Source organism: Pollicipes pollicipes, unplaced genomic scaffold, assembly GCF_011947565.3.
Source record: "Pollicipes pollicipes isolate AB1234 unplaced genomic scaffold, Ppol_2.1 Scaffold_4219;HRSCAF=4965_pilon_pilon_pilon, whole genome shotgun sequence".
Taxonomy (NCBI): Eukaryota; Metazoa; Arthropoda; class Thecostraca; order Pollicipedomorpha; family Pollicipedidae; genus Pollicipes; species Pollicipes pollicipes.
In genome coordinates, this window is record NW_023596448.1 from 31307345 (window position 1) to 31332008 (window position 24664).

General features: G+C 58.2%; 4 protein-coding genes and 1 long non-coding RNA gene across 5 annotated transcripts; 3 read left to right on the top strand and 2 right to left on the bottom strand.

Annotated features, from left to right (window-relative positions):
- Position 1: 1 nt before the first annotated feature.
- LOC119095183 (far upstream element-binding protein 1) lies at positions 2-5843 on the top strand (the record flags this gene model as incomplete). The annotated part of the gene is made up of 8 exons (XM_037218059.1): positions 2-5; positions 168-337; positions 1224-1278; positions 2845-3056; positions 3115-3179; positions 3734-3912; positions 5188-5483; positions 5793-5843. Coding segments are annotated over exons 1-8 (1032 nt in total), but the record flags the coding sequence as incomplete, so codon positions are not given.
- A 66-nt stretch (positions 5844-5909) lies between these two features.
- On the top strand, positions 5910-8051 carry LOC119095428 (uncharacterized). Its single transcript, XR_005093897.1, has 2 exons — positions 5910-6005; positions 6353-8051. It is a non-coding gene; the product is annotated as an uncharacterized LOC119095428 (long non-coding RNA).
- Positions 8052-9757: 1706 nt separating this feature from the next.
- Positions 9758-13219, bottom strand: LOC119095184 (zinc finger protein 69 homolog). The gene is made up of 4 exons (XM_037218060.1): positions 13087-13219; positions 12364-12750; positions 10592-10850; positions 9758-10015 (listed from the first exon to the last, which is right to left on the bottom strand). The coding sequence occupies exons 1-4, from the start codon at positions 13104-13106 to the stop codon at positions 9758-9760; spliced, it is 924 nt and encodes a 307-aa protein (XP_037073955.1). The 5' UTR covers positions 13107-13219.
- A 5418-nt stretch (positions 13220-18637) lies between these two features.
- Positions 18638-21970, top strand: LOC119095425 (thioredoxin, mitochondrial-like). Its single transcript, XM_037218256.1, has 3 exons — positions 18638-18938; positions 20114-20237; positions 21000-21970. Exons 1-3 carry the CDS (start codon positions 18739-18741, stop codon positions 21114-21116), a joined length of 441 nt encoding a protein of 146 aa, XP_037074151.1. The 5' UTR covers positions 18638-18738; the 3' UTR covers positions 21117-21970.
- Positions 21971-23121: 1151 nt separating this feature from the next.
- LOC119095186 (histone H1-like) lies at positions 23122-23688 on the bottom strand. Its single transcript, XM_037218061.1, has one exon. It carries the CDS (start codon positions 23686-23688, stop codon positions 23122-23124), a length of 567 nt encoding a protein of 188 aa, XP_037073956.1.
- Positions 23689-24664: the final 976 nt, after the last annotated feature.

Genomic DNA, 24664 nt, shown 5'->3' on the forward strand with positions numbered 1-24664 from the left:
GATGGGTCATGATGCAACATTATTGATCGCCAATCATACTCAATTAAAGCAGAACTGTTGCTCAGTCCTTACTTTTAGTGAGGCGTGGCGTCCAGTTAGCGTCCATTGTGCGGCGCGCGGCCCGCACTCTGTGGCTGTGCTGGCCTGATGGAGCCGGTCTGACCCAGGCTCTAACCCGACTGACCCTGGCGTGCCCCCGCCGCCGCCAAAGGGCGGTGAGACGATCAAGCAGCTGCAGGACAACAGCGGCTCCAAGATGGTGGTGGTGCAGGACGGCATATACGCCAGCGCGCCCGAGAAGCCGCTGCGCATTACCGGCGACCTCAAACAGATCGAGGTCAGTCCGGCTCGGGCTGGCCTTGGACTGGGCGCTGGGTTCGATCCCGGTTGCAGGGGGCTTTCACGGACCAGAGGCTCCGTGGCGACGCCGGCAATGTTGGGATTTTCGTTTGACGATGTGTGATTAAGACGTCAATGCGTAGACTCGTTGGGAACACGTCGACCCGTGATCATTTTTGAGACTGCGTTGATCCGTGATACGGTCCTGCTGACTAGCCCTCCTAGTGGTGGGTGGCAATGGGGGTGGGGGAGGGCGGCGTCCGGACCTGTCGGCCGGGCACAACCCCGGCCCGGTCGGCGGTCCGCCAGGCGCCACAGCACCGGCAGGATTCGCTAACGCCACAAGCCGCCCGGCGGCCGGGAGTGGAGTTTGATAGTAGCCTCGCCGGGACTGGGACGACGAGTCGTGACTGGTGTGTTGACACCAGACATCTGCCGCGCTCTCCGCCGCTGTAGCGCTGCAGCAGCCGCCGGCGTCCAAGGCGGAGCGGCGCCGGTCAGATCGCGGCGATCGGACCCGCCCGTGCCCGGCCCCGCCGTGGCAGAGGCCGCCACCGGAATTGCATTGGAGGCTTGCACCGCCGGATCACCGCCGGTCGCTATCGGGGGTGTTTGCCGCTCTGAGTCAGCTGCTATCCGCAGGACTCGTCCCCCCTCCCCTCCCCTCCCCCCCCCCCTCCGCTGTCCCGTCGGGCGGCGGCCGGGCTCGGCCGATCGTCCCACCGCTATCAGGCCGGCCTGGTTGCCGGCCGTGGCCGACGGGCCGGGCACCAGACGCATCTGCAACCCCGATTATCACCAGTCCTGTCTGCGAGTTTTCTCCCCGACGCCTGTCAAGCCACGAGACGCGGTGCAGCCTCGTAACGCGCCGCACACCTCCACAGCGCGCCAAGCAGCTGGTGTTCGACCTGATGGCCGAGAAGGACAACTACGGCCCTGGCGGGTGGCGGCGGCGGCGGCGGGCGGGGGCGGCGGGCGGCGGCCCGCAGGGCGGCTACGGCCGCGGCTACGGGCAGCAGCTCGCAGGAGGTACGTGCCGGCGGCGAGGCGCGCGGGCCGCGGCGCGGCGCCGTCACGTGATGCTGGCGCTGACAGGCGGCCCGGCCAGGTGTGGACATTGGCGAGGAGAGCGGAGAAGACTGGTGACGAAAGCGGTTGTCGGTGTGCGCTAGCGCTGCGGTCGGCGCGTTCTACGCGCGACAGTAGTCAGCGCGCCTGGCAGTCGCACGTGGTGTACCTGCTTTTATTGAAAAGTGTGCGAAACGCCCCAAAGGAAGGTAACTGTCGTGCAGCGGACCAAGTTCCCACTGGAGCGATAACTGGATAAAGCGATAACTGGGTCTATGGACGGGAATGTTCAGGACTGTATTTTGACCATAAGCGTGGTCATGGCTTGGAGGCCCAGCCCGGACGGCTTGGCGTTTCGACGCTGAGCAGGACTGCAATTCATTTTTTTCAATGAGTTGTCATCGGGGTTCCGTGCCGTCTGCGATCGCTCTTGACGCAGCGCCGGCCAGCTGCGCCGCAGCCAACGTTGCGAGGGAGCGGTCCAGCGGGGCGGCCGCCGGCGATGGCCGAGGTTCCCCGGTTAGCGTGTAAAGGTCGCGACGGCCGGCTGCCGGCCCAATCCGCTGGTCGCCGAGGCAGCCTATCTGTGCGCGGGGACTGCCGAGCGGCGGGGCTTCCCAGTCGCGAGCACTAGCCGGAATCATTCGCAAGCTCTGTGTGGCGTCCGCCGCCGCCATTGATAATGGAATGGAGTGGCCAGGAAGGTGTCACCGTATCGTGCGCAGAGTGAGCACCACCCCAGCGGTCATTGTAGCTCACATACTTCATACCGGGTCCTGTGCCCTTCTCACACTACACTACGGTGTATCTAGTAGCCCGGCTCGGTAGCGGAAGATGTTGATGTTGAATTGAGCACCTCCGGCGCGTACAGTCGACGGGCCGGTCGATGGCTTGTTGAGGTCATCGGGTACGTGCGGGGGCGGACTGGGGCCCCGTCCAGGGAACACCGGCTAGTGCCACAGCTGCTGGCAAAGGCGATGCCACCCGGGCCTGGTGCGGGGCTATCGTGCGGGCCCCGTTACAATGACTCGGGCGAGGTGCACGGGTACAGTTTTGTACTTGGGTCGCTGGTCCGTTACATTCGGGCGAAACGGCGTGGGTGGCGTTCGTTTTGTTTTTCGCGTCGGCTAGCAGAAAATAGAGCCAGATTTCTGCTTTTACAAGACTTCTGGTACTCTACCCCTGCGACATAGCCGTGGTGGAACTCGCTGGTGCTCAGACTTTCAACTGAACGCCGGAAATACCATCACTACACTGCACGGCGTCGGGTCCGCGGCATGTGCCGGCGCAGTGTAAACAGCCGCGCGCCGCAGCCGGGCGCGGACGTCGCTGTGCCCATGACGTGGGCCGGTCTCCGAAACATCTGTCTGAAGTGATCGAGCCCCGTCGCGAAGTTCGCAGCGTGCCGTGCGTCATGGCCGCGCCGCCCGACGCTCTGACTCACCGGGGCCCGTGGGCGTCTGTTTGTCAGCTGCGATAACGTCGGTGGCGGCGGCCGTGGCCCGCGTCGCGCGCGCCTCGCTGACGCCGGCGTGGCGCGCCGCCAGGTGACGGTGCCGCAGGCGGCCGTCGGCGTCGTCATCGGCAAGGGCGGCGAGATGATCAAGAAGGTGCAGAACGACACGGGCCGCCAACATTCAGTTCCAGCAGTAACATCCAGCGGCCGCAACGAGCGGCTGGCGACAGTGACGTGGCACGCCCGACCAGATCGAGCACGCCAAGGTCATCATCCAGGAGCTGATCGAGAGCGTGATGAAGCGCGACCAGATGGGGCGGGCCGCGGCTGCGGCGGCGGCTGGGGGCGGCGGCGGCTACGGCCGCGCCCCGGCGGGCCCATGGGCCGCGACGGGCAAACAGGAGGTGAGCTGCCCCCCGCCGGCCGGCCGGTGTGGCCTTCCGCATCGACAGGGGGGGGGGAGGGGGGGAGGGGGGGGACGGCCAGGGGCAGTGTGCTGACTGGCGCGCGCTGCGAGCGCCGGCCGCTGGCCAACCCTGATGAGACGTCCGTGTTCAAGGGCAGCTCCGGCCTAGTGACGCCACGCGCGGTGGCTCATCTGCCCGCGAGTGGACGCTGCCTGTGCCGGCGGCTCGGTAGCACGCTCGCGCCGTGCGGTGGCCGCCGCGGTTGCTGCGGCGGCGTCTGGTCTGCGCGTGTCTCGTTCGTGCGCGCGTGTGTCGCCGCGGCGGCAGCTGTGCCACGCCCTCCGCTGACGCCCGCCGTGTGGTTTCAGCCATGCGGTCCCGGCGGCCCGGGCGGTCCGTTCGGCGGTCCCGGCGGTCCCGGCGGCCCGGGACCGGGCGGACCGGGCGGCCCCTACCGCCGCAGGGCTGGGGCAACAACTTCCACAACCCGGGCGTGTGGGGCCAGCAGCAGAACGACCCCCGGTAAACAGGACGGCGGCTGGAACAGCTACTACGCCCAGTACTACGGCGGCCAGGGCGGCCAGGCGCCCGGCGGCCCCGGCCCCGGTCCCGGCCCCGGCCCGCAGCCGCAGGCAGCGCCAGGTCAGTCTGGGCGGCCGCGGCGCGGCGCGCGCACTCGCATACCCGTAGCGTAGCTCCAGGGCGGGGGCGGGGTACGAACTAGCGGGCTCGGCGCGGTTGTCACGAGGTCGTGCGACGAGGCTGGACGGGCGGTGTCGGGTGTGGGCTGGCGGTCCCGGGCGCGCCACCGGCACTCTTGGGACGGGCGCCGCTATCTTCACCATATGGCACCGGCGAGAGGGGGGGGGGGGGGGGGGGGGGTAACCGCGTCTGCGTTGACCACTGCGCGTCTGGGAAACCAGAGGTACGGGGTTCGCTTCCCCGCGGTGTCCGCCTTCCTGCTGGGGTGAGGGGCAGGGGACGCCATATAGCCTCAGCAGCTGAGTGCGTCGTAAAGCCCCAATGACGCGGGTGGTAAGGGGGGGGGGGGGGGGGGGGTCCGCCTGGCGGCGGTGACCGGTGCGCAAGATCACTTAAGGGGAGATAAATGAGGCATTCGGACATGAAAGGCATTATACTGACTGGTTGATTAAGAATATTCATTAATGCGCTGACTGGTTGCCGCTGTCGCCGCACCGAACGTGCAGTTCAAACTGCAAAACACGGGGTTTAATTACCCGCCCAGAGCTCCATGCGTGCACATCGAAAGCACGACTCGGGCCCCGACGATTGTTCATGGGGGGTTGCAATAGGGGAGGTGGTATATGTGAGAACGGCACCTACCTCGTCACACAAGGTCAGTGCCCGAGTCCGACCCCCCCACCCGAGTGCGGCCACCTCTCAGGTCAGTCGAGACAAATGTCATCTGCTCCGTTTGATTCGTCAAATGTTCTGCTGCAACGCAGCCGTCATCTCAGTGACGACAACTTGTTAAGTTCGTAATGTATGGCACGGTGCTGGTCACGCTGCTGCACATCTGGCTTTCCGCGCGTATTTTGTTTTCGCGTCACAGCAGTTCAGTTGAAATAGACAGGTACTTGCGAAATGGACAGCCAGGCGACGCGAGGTTCTGTTGCATCCAGACGAAGCTGGGCTGGCCGTCACGTTTGTTTGCCGTTTCGTGCCAGGTTGTGGAGTTGCTCACCTGAGTGGCACATAACCAGATAATCTCGTTGTCGAACTCTCGGACCAGTCGTTCATTCCAGCCAGCCCGCCGGCTAACATTCTACACCCGCCGCCCCCCCGCGCCTCCCCTCCCCCCCCCCCCCCCACCCCGCCCGCAGTTGCGCCCGTGCCTCCCCGCGTTTTCGGCTCCTGCCTGCTCAGCCCGTCTGACGGCGCCGCGCCGGTTCGCAGGCAACGCGCCCGGCATGAACCCCGGCGGCGGCCAGGACTTCAGCGCCCAGTGGGCCGAGTACTACCGCAACATGGGCATGATCCGCGAGGCTGAGGCCATCGAGCAGCAGAGCAAGGCCAACAAGGCGGCGGCCGGCGGCGGCGGCGCGCAGCCGGCGGCCGCGCAGCCGGCGGCGGCTCAGCCGGCCGCCAACGGCGCGCAGGCCGACTACAGCGCTCAGTGGCTGGAGTACTACCGCTCTCAGGGCCTGATGGCCGAGGCCGAGAAGCTCGAGCAACAGATGAAGAGCAGCAAGGTGAGGGGCGGGTGCTCGAATCTCACCGCGGGACTTTTTTGCTGCGGGATGGGATTCCGTCGTGGTGTCGGCGCTGACCACGTGGGTCGAGAGGTCATTTTTCTGACTCGCCGCGAAGTGAGGGCTGTAATTGGTGGGTGCGAGGGCCAGTGTTATGTGGAAGCATGTTAACACGCTATGTACGCTAATGTACCGGTTAAGTACCCAGTTTCCTAGCTCAAAGCACTGAGACGCCATCGTCGAATCCTGGTGAGTGGCGAGCGTGGCGTCGTAGTGCTAACCGGCCGCCGCTGTCTGCGTCGCCAGCAGCAGCAGCAGCAGCAGCAGCCACAGTCGCAGGCGCCGACGCCGGCCAGCGGCGGCGGCGCGCCCGGTGGCTACGGCCAGCCGCAGCAGTACAACTTCGGCGGCGGCTACGGCGGCGGCGGCGCTCCGGGCGGCTATGGCCAGTACGGCGGCTACCCGGGCTCGGGCGACAACTAGCCGCGCCCGCCAGCTCCGGCCCTGTCCATCATTGTCTCGGTGAGTGGCGGCGCTGCGGCCGCGCGCGCGCACACGCACGCAGCGTAACGTAACGACCGCCGCCGGGGCGCCAGCGTGCCGCCGGCCGTCGGCCGCAGTAACGTCAGGCCGTCGGGGGCCGCGAGAGCTGGAGCGCAGTGTGTGTGTGACGTGACGTGGTGTGCTGTGCCATGTGGTGTGTGGCGCGGCGGCGGCACAGGAGACGGCACGGCCAGCGACCCGGCGCCGGCCGAGGACGCCGCAGCGCGCCGGTAAGTGCGCCGCCCGCCCACCTAACCCGTGCGCCTCTTCCAGGGTGGCCGCGCCGGGGCGGCGCTCTGCTATAAACACTGTTCGGTCTTTTTCAGATATGCCAGGTGTAGCCCATTCAATGCGTAAATTGTCTGCCGGTTGCGTTGTTCGTCGTTCGTCTTGTGTGATTGCCGCGCCACTTTGTGCTCTGCGCGCCGCCGGAGCCGAGCTGCGCTGGACGACGCCCGCCCGGGCGCCTTGCTCAAGGCAGCGCCGCCGGACTGACCGTGTGTGTGTGTCGTGCACCCCGCCGCTGCCGGTGTCGAGCTGCATCGGTCACTCGCTCTTTCTCTCTCTCTCTTCTAATCTGTGCAGCGCGTGCGATGTGATGACACGTGTAGTGCTCGACCTGCCATGGTGTCCGGTGTTCACGGGGCCGCCGCCGGCGCCGGCGCGCGCGAGGGGGGCGAGACGTTCTCGGCGAGGGCTGGACAGCGTGGTTGTCGGGTGCCAAACGCTCGTTTAGAACTTGACGTGATCTCTCGATTGTCGTGCCGCTGAAATTGCCATGCCGCCTCGTGCACTCGCGTCCGTCGCCTAACTTGTCTCTCCTGTTCGCCGCCTGGGGGGTTGACCGATGCACGTTATGACGCCGCAAATTGACCCAGTCGCATTGTCCCTCGCGGGAGGGGAGAGACAGAGAGGGGGGGGGGGGGGGGGGAGTCGTCAGCGAACGTCACCCGGAATCTGGGGTCCACTCCGTCACGCACGTGTGGTGTTTCGTTTCGCCTGTCCCGTCTCGCTAGGGGCGCGGCCGTGAGGACCGAGGAGCTCTGCCACAGGTACGGAACCGACCTCTCCGTAGGAGCAACTGGCCTCATCCGACTTAGGCAGGCATTGGGTCGTCGCCAGTCGACTCCAGCGGTCGTAGTGGGAGTAGTGCTGTTCGCGACCTTCGGGACAGGGGTGGGCGGAGTAGACGGGTGTGGCCGGCGGGTGCCCTCTGACCTCGCAGTTCGCTCAGGGAGGCTCCGCTTGTGCGCCGCCAATGCCTTCGCCTCGTCAGCGCCCTGGTATCCGCTGTCCGCGGGTGACTGTGCTGCCCCTGGCCCGGTCCTGGCGTGTGACCCGACGTGCGGTGGCCCCGGCTGACCCGCTAACCGACTCGTGGTCTGGTCTGGTCTGTTCGCCTGCTCTCGTTCTCCCCTCGGCCTGAGCGGCGTGGCTCTGTCTGGCTGGCCCGCGGCCGTGCGGAGCGGCGGACGCCTCGCGGCCGGGCGGTTTGGCAGGCGCGCGCCCGGCCGGCCGGCCCTCCCTTCAGGAACCCCGCGCTGCGACACAGGCGCACGCGCCAGGTAAAGCACCCGACCGGACCGTACCCTGTCCCGCCGTATGCTCCGTACTTTGACGTACCGTGACTGCTACTGACGTGGGGTGAAAATGACTCGCCTGGCACCTGGCAACCACGCTTCTGGGCAGGGGTGATTTTGTAAGGCTCTAGGTCGGGTCGTCGCAGGTATTCAAGTGTCTGTGCGTTTGCGTTGAATCAGTGTAACAACCACATAGTCACCTCCATCCCTGCGCGTTGTGTTTTTGGACTGGTTTATTTTGTGTCTTTCATTCTAAAGTTGTTTGCCCTGTTTTGTTGGTGCGGCCTTGTCAAAGTGCGGGATGGGTCCTGCGTCTGAAAACCGAGAACGGCGTTTCGTAAATAAAGCTCCCTCATGATCGATGTTGTTTTCATGGCGGCTCCGGCGCGCGGCCCACCACGTACATGATGTGCATTGCTTCTGGCGAATACACGTGCTCTGTAGCGATGCTTGTGTTTGGTGACCCGCACTGTGACGCGACCTGGAGACAGGCCGTCTGTGCGGAAGGACAATACATGCACTATTGCAGCGGTTTTTGTTTTGTTGAGAGTTCGGCTGCGGGGAGGGATGTGCAGCGAGCACCGCGAAGGACGCGTCTTCGGACTACTACGAGCCAGCTCTCGCGACTGATTCCACTAGGCAATGAACATTTTGTCGCGTTTGTGTGAAGGCGTGGAATTCGATAACCAGGTCCAACCGCAGATTTAGCGACGGGGATGCAATGTCCGAAAGCCAACATGAAGGGCGCTTCAAAGTGTGAAAATGTGCGGGACGGTTGACGTGTGACAAAGAAATCAACCGCGTGTATCGGCCATATGGCCCGGGGTAAGTGAGGAGTCCGTTTAAGAATACACTAGTGTGAGTGATGCGGTCATAATAATCTCTGAGCGGGCCTCCTCGTAGTGCCCGAACAAGTTCGCCGCGCTGTGGCTGAGGGCCGTGCCGCCGCCAAATTTACTTGATCTCCGTGCACCCATGAGCGGGAGGGCGGATTGCGGAAAGTCGTCCTAGGTTTGCTGCCGGGATATTTCGGTCAAGTCTGCCGGGAGAATTGCGGCGGTGTGTGAAACACCGATTGGTCGATATTGCGCATTTGACCCGCCGGGTCGGATGGAGGCTCTTGTGCTGTCGCGGCCTGGGATAGAGTGCACACCACGTAGTTTTGGACGACACATGTACCTGGTGTGTTCCGCTGCAGTCTTCCACGCATTTGCACGCGACTCATTCCTCCGGGCTCACGCTGCCTGCAACGTTGCGGCGACACCCAATTTCATTTTCACGCCCGAAGAACGCTGGGAAGCACTCGATTTGCACGTTGAAGACGTAGAAGCGTGTGTGGAAACTGTTTGATAATTTCGCGGGCCTCAGGACTTTGACTGCCACCTGACCGAACTAATCACGACGGCCCGTAAAACGTGTAACGCGACTAGTGGACATGACCGCATGGAAACACTGGTTCGACGTTAGCAGTGTACTCCCACTCAGCAATTGAAAGTTCGGAATGGGCATACGAATTACGTGAGAGATTACGTAGAAATTACAAACCGTAGGCTCGTGAGGCGCAGTTTATCTGATAAATGTCTTGCAGAAAGCCTGGGCGCGGTGCCTCCGCCAACGTCACCACACAACCGGCCGGCAAGCACACGGTCCACCCGTGCGAACAGTCCACCATCAGATTCGTGGGTTCCGTTGAACCAACCAGACTGGGGACAGCTAGCGACTAGGCGTGCCATTTGTGGGTAAGCAGTGAGCCTTATGAATCATGCACTGACACCTGGCTCCCAAACTTAACATTTGGAGGCATTTCCTAGCAGCGATCCACCCGTTTGCGTGGGTTCTGGCTCGGCTACCGGTGACAGCGACTGGCGCTCTTTCCGCGTGCCGCGGGAATGCAGTGGGATTTGGTTTTCGTGATCTAAACCGCATCAGGAACGTGCGCGCGGTCGTCGGCCCTCCGCAAACATCCGCGCAGTCTCATCTCCACCGCCGCCAGCCCTGTATTACGCACTCCACGCGCCGCAGCAGGAGACGGCACCGCCCGCGCGTCTGTGCGACACAAGTCAGCCGGACGCCGGCCATGCGACTGCTCTCCCCACATCCGGGCGCGTCCGACCGCGCCCCGCCCGACTCGCGGCGCGTCGCCGCGCGCGCTCACGTGGTCACAACCTCCACGACGGCGGCGGCGCGGAACGGCTCGTCGTTCTCGGGGCAGACGCGGGCGTGGTTCTGCAGCGACTGTCTGCTGGAGAGCCGCTTGCCGCACAGCTGGCAGCGGAACGGCTTGTGGCCGGTGTGCGAGGCCTGGTGGCGGCGCAGCCTGAACGTGCTGGAGAGCACGAGGCCGCACCGCTCGCAGGTGAACGCCGCCGGCCGCCGGTGCACCAGGGTCTTGTGGCGCGCTTTCCTCAGCTGCCGGGAGCGGGCGGTGCGGGTCAAGTGGGGTTGATGTGGGGTCAGGTACAGGCGGGCCTCCTGACGATGGGTTATCTTGATATAGAGACGACCTCAGAGTGGTCAAGCTGTTCTACTACGGCGCTACATGTGCACGGTCCAGATGTCACAAGATGATTACATGACACTTTGCGGTGGCGTTTAATCGGCCATAGAAAACAACTGAGTTATATCATGAAACTACAGGTCCCGGGTAACAAGGACTCTGGGTTGGTTTAGCCGACTGGCGGACTTCTTCAGAATCATGGCCAAGACATTCTTACCGCGTGTTTCGTAAACCCGAAGACCCTCTGTATTTGTTGCTGTTCCTCAGCTGCGTTTGAACCGCTACCAAAAAGAGATTTCGAGCCATGCCGCGGGCGACCGCAATGAATCGCAACATCAACATTCATTTTCTCACGCTGGCCAAGCGCGTGCGCGCCCCAGGAACACGGACAAAACCAATAACGCAGGGCAAAAGAGCGGCGCAGGATGCTGAAATGTCCCAGTCAGTAACGGCATTCACCCAGCAGAGGCCACCACACCCTCACCCACCAGGCTGGTGAACTCTGCATTACAGATGTTGCAGCGGTGACGGCGGCCTCCGTGCGAATCCAGGTGGTTGAAGTAGCGGCTGCTCGAGTAGGCGCGGTAGCCGCACGTGGCGCACACGTGCAGCGGCAGCTGCAGGTGCACGCGCAGATGGTCGGTGGCCGTGCGGAACGTGCGCGTGTGGAACGTGCACAGGCCGCAGCGCAGAAAGCGGCGCTCGTGGGTCTCGAGGTGCGCCTGCATAGTGTCGGCGTCCCTGCTCCTGCGTCATCGGGGGGCCAGCGTCAGTAGCTGGACATAACTCGCGTCACGCGCCGAGCGGTTTCTCCGGCGCCCAGTCACTGCTGTCTTGCGCCACACGTCGTGCCCTGTACCCCCTGTTGCGCCAGAGTGGCGCAGACTCCAGTAGCTGCACATAACACCGCAGCGGACTAACCTTTCAAGCCAGCGCCGGCCGGACGCGCCCGGGCGCCGGCTTCTGCCATTGATGCCGGGGTCACCGCCCGTAACCAGCGTAAACAGTAGATGAACATAGCATTCGACGAGATTCTCCAGATATTTCTATCCCCACGAAACATGCCGACAACTCACGTACACTGCACGCGTGAGAGCGATGACATGGCTGAGATGGGCGCCATACGATCAATCAGCTGGCGCGCCTAAAAGCCCCAATCATCGCGGCGTGGCTGGAGAACTCCGCGTGGTACCCAGCGGTCAGCGATCATTTTCGGGTACAAGTGGCAACAAACTCTCAGACTCTTCACCTTGCCTATAGGTTGGGAAAGCTAAGACGCCAAACCCGGGCCAAAGTCGTAAAACCGAACTGCGACCCAGGGACATATTCAAATAGCGCCAAAAGTCTCCACCACTAAAGACGAAGTTTTATTAATACGGCTGGAACGTAATTCGTGCGTCCGTTCTACATATTATTTAAGAACCAAGACCTGAAAAGCAACGAACCGACAGTGTGCCCAAATTCAAAAATTTGTGAGGGAAATGAGCGCTTTGGGGACGATTTCTGTTTCTCAGTGTAAGACTCTTCGAAGTATCCGCCCTTTTCATAAAAAGGTAGAATTGAAAAGACGATAATATTAGCCTTATTCATCGGAGCAAAATCAGGAGGACGGAGATACAGTTGGATTGATATTTCGGCGACATGCCTTTATCGAAATGATAGCAGGAAATTTCTGCTAAACATATATCTCCATTCCCCTGGTTTTTCTTCGAAGAATAAGGCTAATACTACCGTTCTATTTATGTGGATAATGCTCCTCGCTAATGCACTGAACAAGTTACGTAAAAGGTAGAATTATTCGTTTGTTTTGACTCCTTCAGCTTTTGGCGAACGACATTTCTATTTCGATAAAACTTTTGCTGAATGGATTGCGACACACGATCCCTACCCGGTGGACCTGCACGATGTACGTGCGCTTAAACAGCGCGATGATCTGCGGACTAAAAGTATCGGTTTATGGCAATGGCGCAAGTTCAGAGAGCCGGACACACCCTGCATGACATAGACATGGTCCAGGCCTGACAGAAGTCGCAACATGTCGCAACCGTCGCCAATCCAAAACCGCGGCTCGAAAGTTGACATCGTGCACCGCCGCCGCGTTACCTGACCGTTCCAATAGCGCTCGTGTCGGCTTTGTGGGACGGGAGTAGTAACATTCACCCGACCACCCAGCGAACGGAGGGCGAGTGAAAGACTGACTTAACCATCGGTGCCCTTGTCGCCCCCCCCCCCCCCCCTAACACCGTCAGCGTCCACCCACCTGAAGTTGGGACACCAGTTGCAAGCGAACTTGTACTCAGTGTAGTGCACGCGCAGATGGCGAATGTAGTTCTGCGTGCCTCTCACGCAGGCGCCACACGTGCCGCACGTGCGCTGCTGCGGCACGTGGCGCGCGTGCGTCTCGGCCACGTGTCGATCCCTGTCCTCCTCTCTGCCGAACTCCGCCAGGCACACGTCGCACACGTGCGCCGCGTGTTCGGAGGCCATCTGACAGGTCACGTGGCACGCGTCCCAGTGCTGGAGAAAGGCGTCGCGCCGGCCGGCCGTCAGCGAGCCGGCGCCGAAGCACAGCGTGCAGTGCGCCAGCTCGTACAGCTGCTTGCTGGTGACGAACTGGGTCGGGTAGCGCTCCCGCGTCTGCGGGTGCCTGCGGCAGGGGACGGCGCGCTCAGGCGGCGGCGTGGCGCCGCTGCTCAAGGGGCAGGAGGAACAGCCGGCCGACAGTACACGGCTGGGGGTGGGCGGTGCTCGCCGCACGCGGGAGGGCGTCTGTAGTCTCTCCCTCCTCCACACACACGCATAGCGTCTAAAACACACGCGGCCCGCCACGCGGAAGTCCTGAGTTCGCAAGATACGCCACGCAGAACTTTCCTCCATCCAGCAGCGTATGCCAGCGCTCCCACATCTCGCGACAGGGCAGAGCGTTGGACCGGCGCCGGCGGCGCGTTCTGCGGCCGCCGTCCGACCCTGTCCGTCCGCTCACCGAAGCCAGAGGTGCGCCATGAGGTCGGCGCGCGAGCTGAAGCCGAGTCGCGGGCAGAGGCCGCAGCCCAGCTGCGCCAGCGGGGCCGCCTCCGCGTGGTGTTCCAGCACCGGCGCCGTGCCGTCCCAGGGCAGCACCGTCGGCGCCGTACGCTCGCCGTCCGTGCTGCCGGGGCGGCGGGTCAGAGAGCGGGTCAGAGGAGGCGGCACTGGCGGCGCGGCGCAGAGGTCGGGCTTTGTGGCAGGATGACGAGCTGGGCTTCTGGTACCTGCGGTTATCGTCCGATCTCGTGATGACACTCTAGGCTGAAGGCGGCAGCGGCTGCAGATAATGCTAGATAGTGGCGGTGTGGCTTTTAGTATGCGGTGCGCACTTCTCCGCAGGTAGTCAAAATATATCACATCGCGACATTTTCCTTAAACAAAAAGGCTTCCGCCACTTGGCGCACTGGCAGGGAGACCCTCCCCGCCCGCTGTGCTGACACTAACACCCACGCCATTCACAGGTCTGACTGCTCACCGCCGCCCTCCCAGTGCCGACGCAGACCGGGCCCAGGGACCAGCGAGGTGTAGGCGGGGCCCAGCGTAGCGTGAGGTGTGGGACAGGACACAGCGTGAGGTGTGGGGCAGTACACCGCGTGAGGTGTGGGGCAGGACACTGCGCCAGGTGTGGGACAGAACACAGCGTGAGGTGTAGGACAGAACACAGCGTGAGGTGTGGGACAGAACACAGCGTGAGGTGTGGGACAGGGCACAGCGTGAGGTGTGGGGCAGGACACAGCGTGAGGTGTGGGGCGGGACGCGGCGTGAGGTGTGGGACAGGACACCCCGTGAGGTGTGGGACAGGACACCGCGTCAGGTGTGGGACAGGACACAGCGGCGTGAGGTGTGGGACAGGACACCGAGCGAGGTGTGGGACAGGACACATCGTGAGGTGTGGGACAGGACACAGCGTGAGGCGTGGGGCGGGACGCGGCGTCAGGTGTGGGACAGGACACCATGCCAGGGTGTGAGACAGGACACAGCGTGAGGTGTGGGGCGGGACGCGGCGTGAGGTGTAGGGCAGGACGCGGCGTCAGGCGCGGGGCGGGACACGGCTCGACTCACCGGACCAGAAGGCGGACGTCGTCGAGCGGCATGGGCCGGCCGCGGAACACGGCCTCGCGCCACAGCATACCGTCCAGGGCGTGTGCCACCGCGTCCTGAGGACGCCGCCCGACAGCGGGTCAGCAGGCGAGAACAATACGTCCACGGGGGAGAGCGGTGATAGCCAGACAGACGTGGCCGAGACATGATTCAAGCAAGACCTTCATCCCTGGTTTTTCGGCATCATGGGTTCGGACCTTATGTTGAGTTATTTGCCTTTGATATACCAGAAGGTACGGGTTAAGCAATGTTATACAGCAAACCTTGCTTACAAGAGAGCACTATCGAGTACAGCCAATATATAACCAAATATAATATAACCAAAGTTCGCTCTAAAACGTCGTCGAACCAATACTTACTAGTATGTATTAAAAATATACCAGGAGTACTGCTTAGACGACATCATACAGCAAATCCTGGTCAAAAGGCAGAACTATCAAATACATTCAATATCATCTAAGTTCGTTCTACAACGTTTAACCAGCACCTGCTGGTACACTGAAGGCCCATCACTCAGCACAAGACTGCCTCTGGCTTCTCAGGGCCCGTGCGCCACAGCACACAGGACTTGCGGTGACACCGGCCACGAACACGGTGTCTGACCGACGCAATCAACGCGGGTCATGCAGCACGCAGAACAGCGCGGGTATAGCACAGCTGGTCACGGCATCATCGGTACAGGCATATGGAAACCCGCGCACCTGACAGCGTGTCCACTGACACTGACACAGCGCAGCGTGTCGCAGGGGACAGTAAGGGCACTGGCGGCGCATGGTCCCGTGAACACTACACACGCGTGACATGGTCCTTCAACGCCGCCGTATCGGTCGCAGCTCAGTGCCGCTCACACCAGCAAAACGCCCGCCCACGGCCTCCACACCCATCCTTCACGAACATTGGCTCCACCTGCCCGAGCTGCAAGACCAGAACTGAGCGCACAAGGCAGAAACGAAGGGCGGCGTGCAAACAGACGACATTTACGCGCATCCGCATTATTGACTGGCGTCTGTCATGTGTCTCGCATGAACCGCGATCGCCACGCGACGCGTGCCGTGCCGCGACCAGCGCGGCCGGGGACGGCGTCCGTACCTGGGCCTTGAGCACTCCCCGGAGCCGGGGCGCGGCGCCCGGCCTCCGCTGGCGCGGCTTCCGTCTGCTGGAAGGCACGGCACAGCGACGCGTCAGAGGTCACGTGACACGGCTCGGGCTGCGCCGCGGGGACGCGGCGAAGGTCGCAGAAACACGCGCTGTGGCGTGGCGTGGCGGAAGGCTCCAGCAGAGGCGCCACCACATGACGGGGGAGGTGTGAGGGCAAACGGTAGCGGCATACAAACCGATCACTCGAGAACACATCCGTCAGGACAATGAGACGTCGAAAATCCTTCCTGCCGGAGGGCCGATGTCAAGACCCAAAGACAGAGGTCACACGGGCGACCCCGATTCACCCAGGGAGAGGGGGCGATCCAGGCCACCTCGTGCCGTCGCAGTGGCGGCGGGTGCCGACCGAGTGACCGCCTGATGCGCGAACTCACTCGTACTGCAGAGGAGCCATGTAGTCGTCGTCTCCGGGCCGCCACACGTCGAGCCTGGGGCGGGGGCGTGGCTCTCAACGGATCAGGCGAGACAGCGCGCCTCGTTCTGCTTGGCGCGCAGTTCCTTGATTCCCTTTTGCCAACGTTCTCACGTTGTTGCCATTTTGTTGTTTCGATTTAAAGGTGGGCTCACAGGCTGGCAAACCATGTCCTAAATTTAAGCACGGGCTGTGGGCGCGCCAGAACGGCACTGTCCTTCCGCCCTGGATGTGCGCAGTATTTGAAAACAGGACCGCAAGTTTTGTAAGATCTCTTTGGGGCCGATCCTTGTCGCGTGCAATCAACCCCGGTGACCCTGGCACCACCCGCAGGTTCAAAACACCACCAGCATGCAAATTCCAGTTCAAAAGATATGATTTGCCGAAAAAGTTTAATGACGCATGCGCTCCGGCACCCCGCCCCAGTCAGATGCCAATTCGGCACCAAGTTGACATTGCCGGCTAACTCTCGAAGACGGGCACATAAGTGCAGTTGCTGGAACACAAGCCACAATATGTATGCTACCAAATGATACGAGTGCCTGACGCTCTAGCAACTGAAACACAGGCAGAAAGACGACAAAAGCAATACTAACCCGTCTTCGTTTTTGATCTGGAGTTTTCGGGCCGCCACTCTCATCTGGGCGTCCCCTGAAAACGTGCCACGGGGCACGTGCACACGCGGTTAAAAACACCCCACGGCAACTGACTGAAAGCCACGCGAGCACGTTGATAAAATATTAAATCTACCCTAACATAGCGACTGAAATCAATCGTGGAATACGTCAACGGTGGCAGACGATTAATTTTTGATCAGCTGAAAGAAATTGGTCAGGACCTTCATGAGCGGCCCGCAAAATCAAAGCATGCAATCCACTCTTTGCGCTTGTGAAACACTTTCACGCAGCTGAAACATAGTGAATTATTCATTGGGAAGGAGCCATGATAGAACATCCAACAATTCAAAACAGACAGCCCAGAGCTTAAAGCACAGAGCCCCTCTCCCCTTAAAACAAGGAAGTCGTTCCTGGCCAGCCATTTAATTAACGCGCATGCCAGCCCTTTGTTCGGCACATCCGTTCCACCAGACCGATCCGACTATGCGTCCTGTCCGCTCCATCCGTTCTGGGCGTCCGTTCCGGCCGCTCCGGCCGTTCCGTACCGCCTCTGTGCATCTGATCCGCCCGGTGGATCACGATGAAGGAGCTGGCGCCGACCGGCTCCGGCTCCGGCTCCGGCTCCCGCGCCGGTTCCACATCAGGCTGGACTGACGGTGATTCGCTCAGGTCGATGCCCCTGTCAAGAGCAAGGTTAAGACTCATGAGAAACATTGGGGTCCAGGCTGCCTTGGTGCAGAGAGGGAAGAGGTCAGGAACATGGGGTTGGGTATAAAGCTAAGCATGGGAGGAACATATGGCATGCACAGGGTCAAGTCCATACCCTGCACAGGGATAGGATGCAGAAAACAATCAGCCATGTCAATCCCATGTGAAGGGGGAGACGCAAGGAACACGGTAAGGCATATCACCCTGAGGCAAGGGTGCTTAAATAAGCACCAGGCCATGCCCTGTGAAGAGGATACAGATAAAAATCACAGGTAGTTGATTCTACTGGAAAGGCAGGGATGTCCAGAGTGAGCCACAGTGTAGGGATGCAGGGAAGTCAGAGCTTGGTATATATTAAATATTGGGCAAATGTTGGGAAGTGTTAGAAAATGTGCTAGCTTGATCAGTTTGACACAGCAGGTGACAAACACAGTGAGATAATACTGGAGAAATACCCTTATTCCTTAAAGAAGAACCAGGATGGAGGCAGAGAAGGCAGAAGTGATGACAGGAGATATAGGTGTATTCATATTTTGAAAACATGCCTTTATGAATGACAGAACTGAACAAAACTAATCTAATCTCTGGGTTTTTATCCAAGGAATTAGACTAATGCTACTGCATATGCAATGAACATTATCTATGTGAATAATGTTCCTAGTTTACACAATTAACAGCAAACATGGTCAGGCTTAAATTCACTGCACACAACCCTATGTGACACTTATCAATATCTAATCCACCACAGTACACACTGCTCTGCCAACAAATAGTCCATACTTACTGAGCATCAACAAAGAATGACATCAGCCTAATGAGCATGTCACTGTCCCCTGCAATTCCAACTGCTTCCTTCAGTTGATGCCATGTTTTGACATTCTTTCCAAGGAGAATATCCAAAGGCAACATGTTTTTTCTCAGCATGGCACTCTCGTTTGTATCATTATTTGTCTCAATGGTAGCATTTTTCATTCCTGACATGATAACTTATTTATTCCATTGGCAAAATTCGAGCAGCTGCGAGCTGGGCTGACCAAATTAATAAAACTTCACCTAGCTTACGCAATTACAGTCTGCTGCACCCAAGTGAGCTGAACTGAGAGAAAAGGACGCCTAAGCGGCACCGTCAGTATATTTACAAGCGGCTAGTCAATGATCAACTGACAATAACATTTCGTTTTAAAGCCATTCTAAGTGGGTAATATCAAGAATTCATCGAGTTGAACTTTGTTTTACAAGGTCATGCAAAATAAGGTATTGATGTCAATTGATGACGTCTCAAGATTTTATTCCTAAATTTAAATAAAAAATTTGAATATGCTATAAAATTTCAAAAATTATATTAACAACAAAATCTTTAAAATTTTTAAGTAAGCTATTTTAACTTTATAATCTTCAGTTTTAAGGTCATTATAGTATATGACGTCAGAACATTGCCATAGTTCTCTGCATTTTTCAGGCAATTCTGGCGCAGTAGTTGCAAAGTTCGTGAGCGCTCTTAGAATTGGGAAAATTGCGAATTGTTAAGAAGAGTACTGCGAGTTATTCGCGCGGGAGCAGGCGCTGTGTGAGGTCGTTGAACACTTCTGTTGCGTAACTCCTTGCTTTTAATATGATACTGCTGGGTTCGAAAGCCTCACAGCTGGTCCAGTGCGCTTTGCGACTGTCCCGTCCAAGCATGCTTGGTTCAGCAGTGAGCAAATTCCACGGGTCAAGCTGCAGGCAAGACATCTTCAACATTCAGGACAAGGACGACTTCGAAGAGCGTGTACTCAAGAGCGGCAAGCCAGTTCTAATTGATTTCCATGCAAAGTAAGATCTTAGCTGGAATCCGTTAGTGTTTGTGTCATGTTTGGTGCAGCAGCATGCAAGATAAAATGTACAAACCTTGTCATTTTTTCCCACCTACATCTGTGGTTTGTGTTTATTGTAGTGAGCTAGGTTTTCCTTTTTAGGCTGCATGCTTGGTGCTCAATATGTCTCACATTATCAGCAAGTGCTGCAGTGAAATCCTTACCAGTTTAGGAGGATGGCCATACCATTATAGTATATACCAGGTTGTGCTACAACTTAGGCCATTGGGACATAAGATTTTTGAACAGGAGTCTGGTGAAATGAGCTGATAAAATTATTCACCATTTTGACATTGGCCCCTGATCTATGACTATTCTAATTTTGAATGCATCTCATGTTAATAAAGATGGGTTTTATTCATGGTCTCTGACACCACAAGCTGCTTGTGGTGGTCAGTGTCACATTTTTCTGTTGTTGTTCAGGCTTAAAGAACAGAAGTATTTTCTGAGGAAAAATGCATTTAAAACCTGCAGCCTAACACAAACAGCATGCAATTTCTTAAGAATGCATAAATTGTTTGTTACCCTGGATGTCTTTTTTGGGCCAATGATAATTGTTATGCCATCGCAGGAGTATGAAAAAATGAGACAGCCCCTAACTGTCTCAAAATTTGATATTGCCCTTTTGGACACTGACTGGAAATAAATGACTGAAGCAGACTTCCACTGCCCTTGTGTCATTAGATGTGCCTTATAAAAATTGATGGCATCAAAGGAATGATGGCTGGGTGTTCCATTTGGAAAACTGACATCAAATAAATAGGTATATTGTGATGCTTGATGCTATTGTGTTCTTTAGTGATCTTGAGATGATGTTCACAAATAACTGAAACCACTTGTTTGGCAGTTGTACTCTCATTTGATCACTTCTTCAAAGCTATGCCATCCTGTATTTTTATTCTCTCAAGGTCAATAGACATCATACAAGCTAATGATATTAACCATGCAGGCAAATCATGGCTGTCTGGAGTGTGGAATGATATATGTAGGCTAGGTTTCTGCACTCCAGGTTTCTAAGACCACATCTCTATTCAATAAGTTCAACTTGTTATAGGGTAAACCTAGGAGCATCTTTGGATGTTTTGTCTGTTTGAGTGTTTCATTCTCTGACACTAAATGCATGTCTCTCCAAAGGTGGTGTAATCCCTGCAAGCAGCTGACCCCGAGGCTGGAGGAGGCCCTGCAGCAGTTCAAAGATGATGTTCACCTGGCAAAGGTGGACATTGATGACAATGATGATCTGGCAATGGATTATCAGGTGGGAATGATGACCTGGCAATGGATTATCAGGTGGGAATGATGACCTGGCAATGGATTATCAGGTGGGAATGATGACCTGACAAAGAATTACCAGATTGGAATGATGACCTGGCAATGGATTATCAGGTCAGAAAAGTGGTCTTGCTCATTTGCTCAGTTCTTGATCAGAACATCTTGGGCTTTTACTTGCCCTACACTCTTGCAGTCTCCAATGGTCCACTTCTACTAACACCAGCCTGGTAGTTGCTTGGCCAAGCAAGAAAGAGTTGCTTGGTGGCTGGTGAGCTGACACTGCTTCCCACTGCCTTGCTGATGTGTGAAATGCAATACAGTGGACATCACACAAGCACACATGTTGCATGCACACATGCACACACCCTTATTCATGCCATCTTGTATGAAAAGTGAGCATGATGTGCACCACATGCCTGCCCACATGACATGCATGCACACATGCATGCATTCATGTAGGCAGGCAGACAGTGGTGAGGTTATGTGGTACATTGGTCATGTATCATTTGTATTATAATGTTTTAAAGATGGAAAGCACAAAAGGACATTAGTGCATGTTGTCTTGAAGGAGGGATAACTTATGATGGAAGTATTGGTACTTACCATTGCATGTTACTTGGCCCTTACATTTACACTATGGCACTTCCAACACAAAAGGCTGCAAAGCATTGGTCGACCTGCCCTCCATGTTGCCAGATGCCATACTGTCATACATCATGTCATTTCACGTCATACCTGGTGTTGCCAGGTGAGCGCCGTGCCTGTGGTATTCGCCATCAAGGGTGGCAAGGTGGCCGACAAGTTCATCGGCCTTCAGGACTCCGACCGGATCACCTCCTTCATCCGCGGGCTGGTCGACAAGTAACTGGCGTCGCCCGCCTGACGTCATACGTGACGTCACCGAGACGTCACCGCGGCGGCGTGTGAGATGCGGGTACCCGGGTGGCACTGGTAGGACGGCTGGCTGAGGGACGCCGACTCTGCCGTTCTCGGCGATCTGGATGCCGATGCCTGACTGAGTGAGACGATGTACTCTGCGGGGAGCGTGTGTTGCCGGCGTCCCTCGTCACGTCGCGAAGCGAGGGCGCGTGTAGGCTGCGGGTGATTGGTAGAAGTGACGGAATGACGGAGTGACGCGTCACGGACGGCGGCGGGGCGCGTCACGTGGTGCGCACGGCGGCGTCACGTCGGCGGGGGGACTTTACACAGTTGACGTGGTAGTCCCCGGTTGACCACGCGATGCGGTGGCCTGGCCGGCCCGCGCATGCGCTGGTGGACGGCGTGCTGTTGTCGAGCCGCCGCCGCCGTCTGGCGAACGTCTCCCACTCAGGACCACGGACGAGCTTGGCGCGGCCGCGGCTCTGGCTTTGGTCGTGCTCCGGCGCGGGCCGCCCCGCGGCTTTGGCTGCCTGCTGGTGCGCTGCGAGTGTCGGGGCTGGACGGAGCGACGGGCGGGTCTCGTTCGCCGCACTCTCTGGGCCTCCCGGGCCGTGTCGCCGCGGCGGGACGTGCGGTGCGCCGCGGTGCCGCCTGTTCTGGCCCCCGATGCTTCGACGGCCGATCGCAGGCTAGAACAGAGCCGGGCGGTGGTGGATACCTGCATGTTGATGTGGCCGGCTGTTGCGTATGTGTTAACGTGCGAGGATGCTGTGTCCGGAGTGGTGATCGTCCTTTTGGGGATAATATGACCGGCGAGGACACTCCGGCCTGGTGCTCGTGTTATCAACTGCCGGCAGGTGCCGAGTGAGGTGGCACTGGGCGGTCGTCTGAGCTGTACTGAAGTGGGGTGGAGTGAATGATGTGGCGGAGGCGTCGTGCGGCCAAATCAAAATGGCCGCATGGGCGCCTCCACGGCTTAGATAATGGCGGGCGATGTATGCAGGCATGGTGTGCTATAGAAACGCTGTCTGAAGCTCCCGAAACTTGAATACTTTCCCATTGCATCGTCCGGATCAGTGGCGCTCAACTCATTCGATACGATGGATACAAATATTCAAGCTTGATCCGACAGGCCGCAAGGAATCGATTGGTGTCCGTCAGTTGATCCGACTTCCATCGGGACTATGCTGCCATCTGTAGCGAAGTTCATACGATACTAGCGCCACCATGATCGGTTTTCGGCACGGACGAGGCCGTGCAGTGCGAGATCGCCCACTGACATCCATGACTAAAAACCTGACTTTCCCCATCTTTCCGCTCCAAGACCTGTTGGAACCATTGCGAAATTTTCGTACGTTTTAATTTGTGGACTTCCGTCCCAGGGCCGGTAGCCCGCTTGATACAATGGCGTATCGCATTCTGACCCGCGAAAAAACTTCGACTTCTATGCAGGTTGATGAGATTGGCGGGCAGCACCAACTAGAGATCATTGTGTTCGTTTTCCCACAAGAGCGCTAGCATTTCGCGACGGTGCCCGGTCAGCGCTATTTTCTGCGCAGGTTTGGCAATCCAAGGATTACCGCTAAGTTTCACGCTGACCTGAAATGGGTACCATTCGCAATGGAGCTTAATTCTTCGAATCGGCCATGCTGGATGACGGCTCACCATGCACATACATGCCATCACATGCACATACTTTCGTCGGGATTCTTCACTCACGCACTCCTCGACGCCAACTGCAAAACAGGCAGCACGCTTCATTTTTTATTACGTATGACTCATGTATGACAGATGACTTTCTGTCTTTATTTGAATGACAAAGTGATCCGCCACTTTCTGCGCCGCTAGATGAGATCCGCACCTACATCGGCAAACGCCGCGCCAGAGCTCCTGACGGACGTGCCACGCTATATCAAACCATGATCAACACAAGCCGGATGATATATACACTGATCTTTGACTTTGTACACTTCTCACGCACCCGCGCGCGCTTACGCCTTCTTCGCTGCCTTCTTGGGGCTCTTCTTCTTCGCCGGAGCCTTCTTGGCGGCGGGCTTCTTCGGGGTTTTCTTGACCTTCTTTGGAGACTTCGCCTTCTTGGCGGCGGCCGGTGCAGCCTTCTTCTTCGGCGTCTTCGCCTTCTTGACCTTCTTCACGGCCGCCTTCTTGGCTGGCGACTTGACCTTCTTGGGCTTGGGCGCGGCGGCTGCGGCTCCGGCCTTCTCCTTGGAAGCCAGGCGGTACCGGCCGGAAAGCAGACGGGCCTCGGCTTGACCCTTGGGCCGGGTTAGCTTGCCGGAGGCGAGACCGGCCTCGAAGGCGCGCCGCAGCATGTGCCGCAACATTACCGGCTGCACCTTGTACTGCGCCAGAATGTACTTCTTGATTGCCATCACTGAGACGCCCTTGGGATCCTTCTCGGCAGAGATCGCCTTGGCGATCATCTCCAACGTGGGCGGGTGTGACGGCTTGCTGGCCTTCTTCTTCGCACCTCCCTCCTTGGGCTTGCGTCCCTTCTTCGCGGGTGTCACCACGGGAGCAGCGGCGTCGTCAGCCATCGTTGCGAACGGAACGCGCGGTCACCCCTCCGCTGCTGCCAAACTACGTTTACGCCGCCGAGCGAGCGTTCGCCCTTATATAAACTCTCCGACGACCGTACCGTACGCCATTCGATCGCGGCGGCTTGGCCCCGACCAGCTGAGCGGGCCGCCGTGCGATTGTGTTTGTGTTTGCGGAAAAATGCAAATTTAGGGGTGTTAGGGCACGGATGCAAGTTTTTGATGTCCTAGATTTATTGCCAGGATATTCAGGTGTGTTGCAATGAAATTTACACCCCACCGAGCGTGTAATTTGATAGTATTACCACATAAACACGACAGGTTACCCACTGGAAAATCGTAGCCTTTAAAAACCGGCTCAAAATTAACATTTCGGAGCATGTTATTACAAATTACACGACACCATATGACAGGACAAATATCCAGCTACAAGATGATCAATTATCGAAATATTTCACCACCTAAGTCTTCGCGTACACGCGTTTACATTAGCCGCCTCACAAGCACACTCTGCCTGATTTTGAGGGTGTTCAGTTGGAGTCTATCCAAAGTGGTAAGTGCGAATATTTCCGATACCGCGCAAGACTGCCGCTTACTTTGTGCACCATTCGAAAGATCTCGATGACACCTATCGATTGATATGTTTTGATGTCTGGTTTGATGATAAACCTTTGGCGAAACGTCCCAAATAGTCGTCGATGCTTGTGATGCTGGGAGTGGGGACGGACCGCTGGCGCGGTGACGTAGGCTCGGTCTCAATCCTGAAATTTACGCATCGATATCAGACGAAATCGGTGACTATGTGAATATTGAGTGGAACCATTCGATTCAGCTCATTCAGGGCTCCATTTTGAGCATAAGCTCATGTCGAATGATCATCGCGTGAGCTTTTGCGAGGGAGCTTTCCCCGCCATTGGAAATACACGCAGCCGACGGTCGGTCATCCGGCGCTATTTGCAGAAGCAAGTCGCAATAT

What these genes read in the sequence shown, in the direction of transcription:
- LOC119095184 (XM_037218060.1), bottom strand. Translation starts at nt 13,106, where the DNA reads ATGGCGCACCTCTGGCTTCG. An exon ending in ATGGCGCACCTCTGGCTTCG is followed by an intron (nt 12,751 to 13,086) that starts GTGAGCGGACGG and finishes CCCCTGCCGCAG; the next exon opens with GCACCCGCAGACGCGGGAGC. An exon ending in ATGCAGAGTTCACCAGCCTG is followed by an intron (nt 10,016 to 10,591) that starts GTGGGTGAGGGT and finishes CGCTCCCGGCAG; the next exon opens with CTGAGGAAAGCGCGCCACAA.
- LOC119095425 (XM_037218256.1), top strand. Translation starts at nt 18,739, where the DNA reads ATGATACTGCTGGGTTCGAAAGCCTCACAGCTGGTCCAGTGCGCTTTG. An exon ending in CTAATTGATTTCCATGCAAA is followed by an intron (nt 18,939 to 20,113) that starts GTAAGATCTTAG and finishes GTCTCTCCAAAG; the next exon opens with GTGGTGTAATCCCTGCAAGC. An exon ending in ATCTGGCAATGGATTATCAG is followed by an intron (nt 20,238 to 20,999) that starts GTGGGAATGATG and finishes TGGTGTTGCCAG; the next exon opens with GTGAGCGCCGTGCCTGTGGT.
- LOC119095186 (XM_037218061.1), bottom strand. Translation starts at nt 23,688, where the DNA reads ATGGCTGACGACGCCGCTGCTCCCGTGGTGACACCCGCGAAGAAGGGA.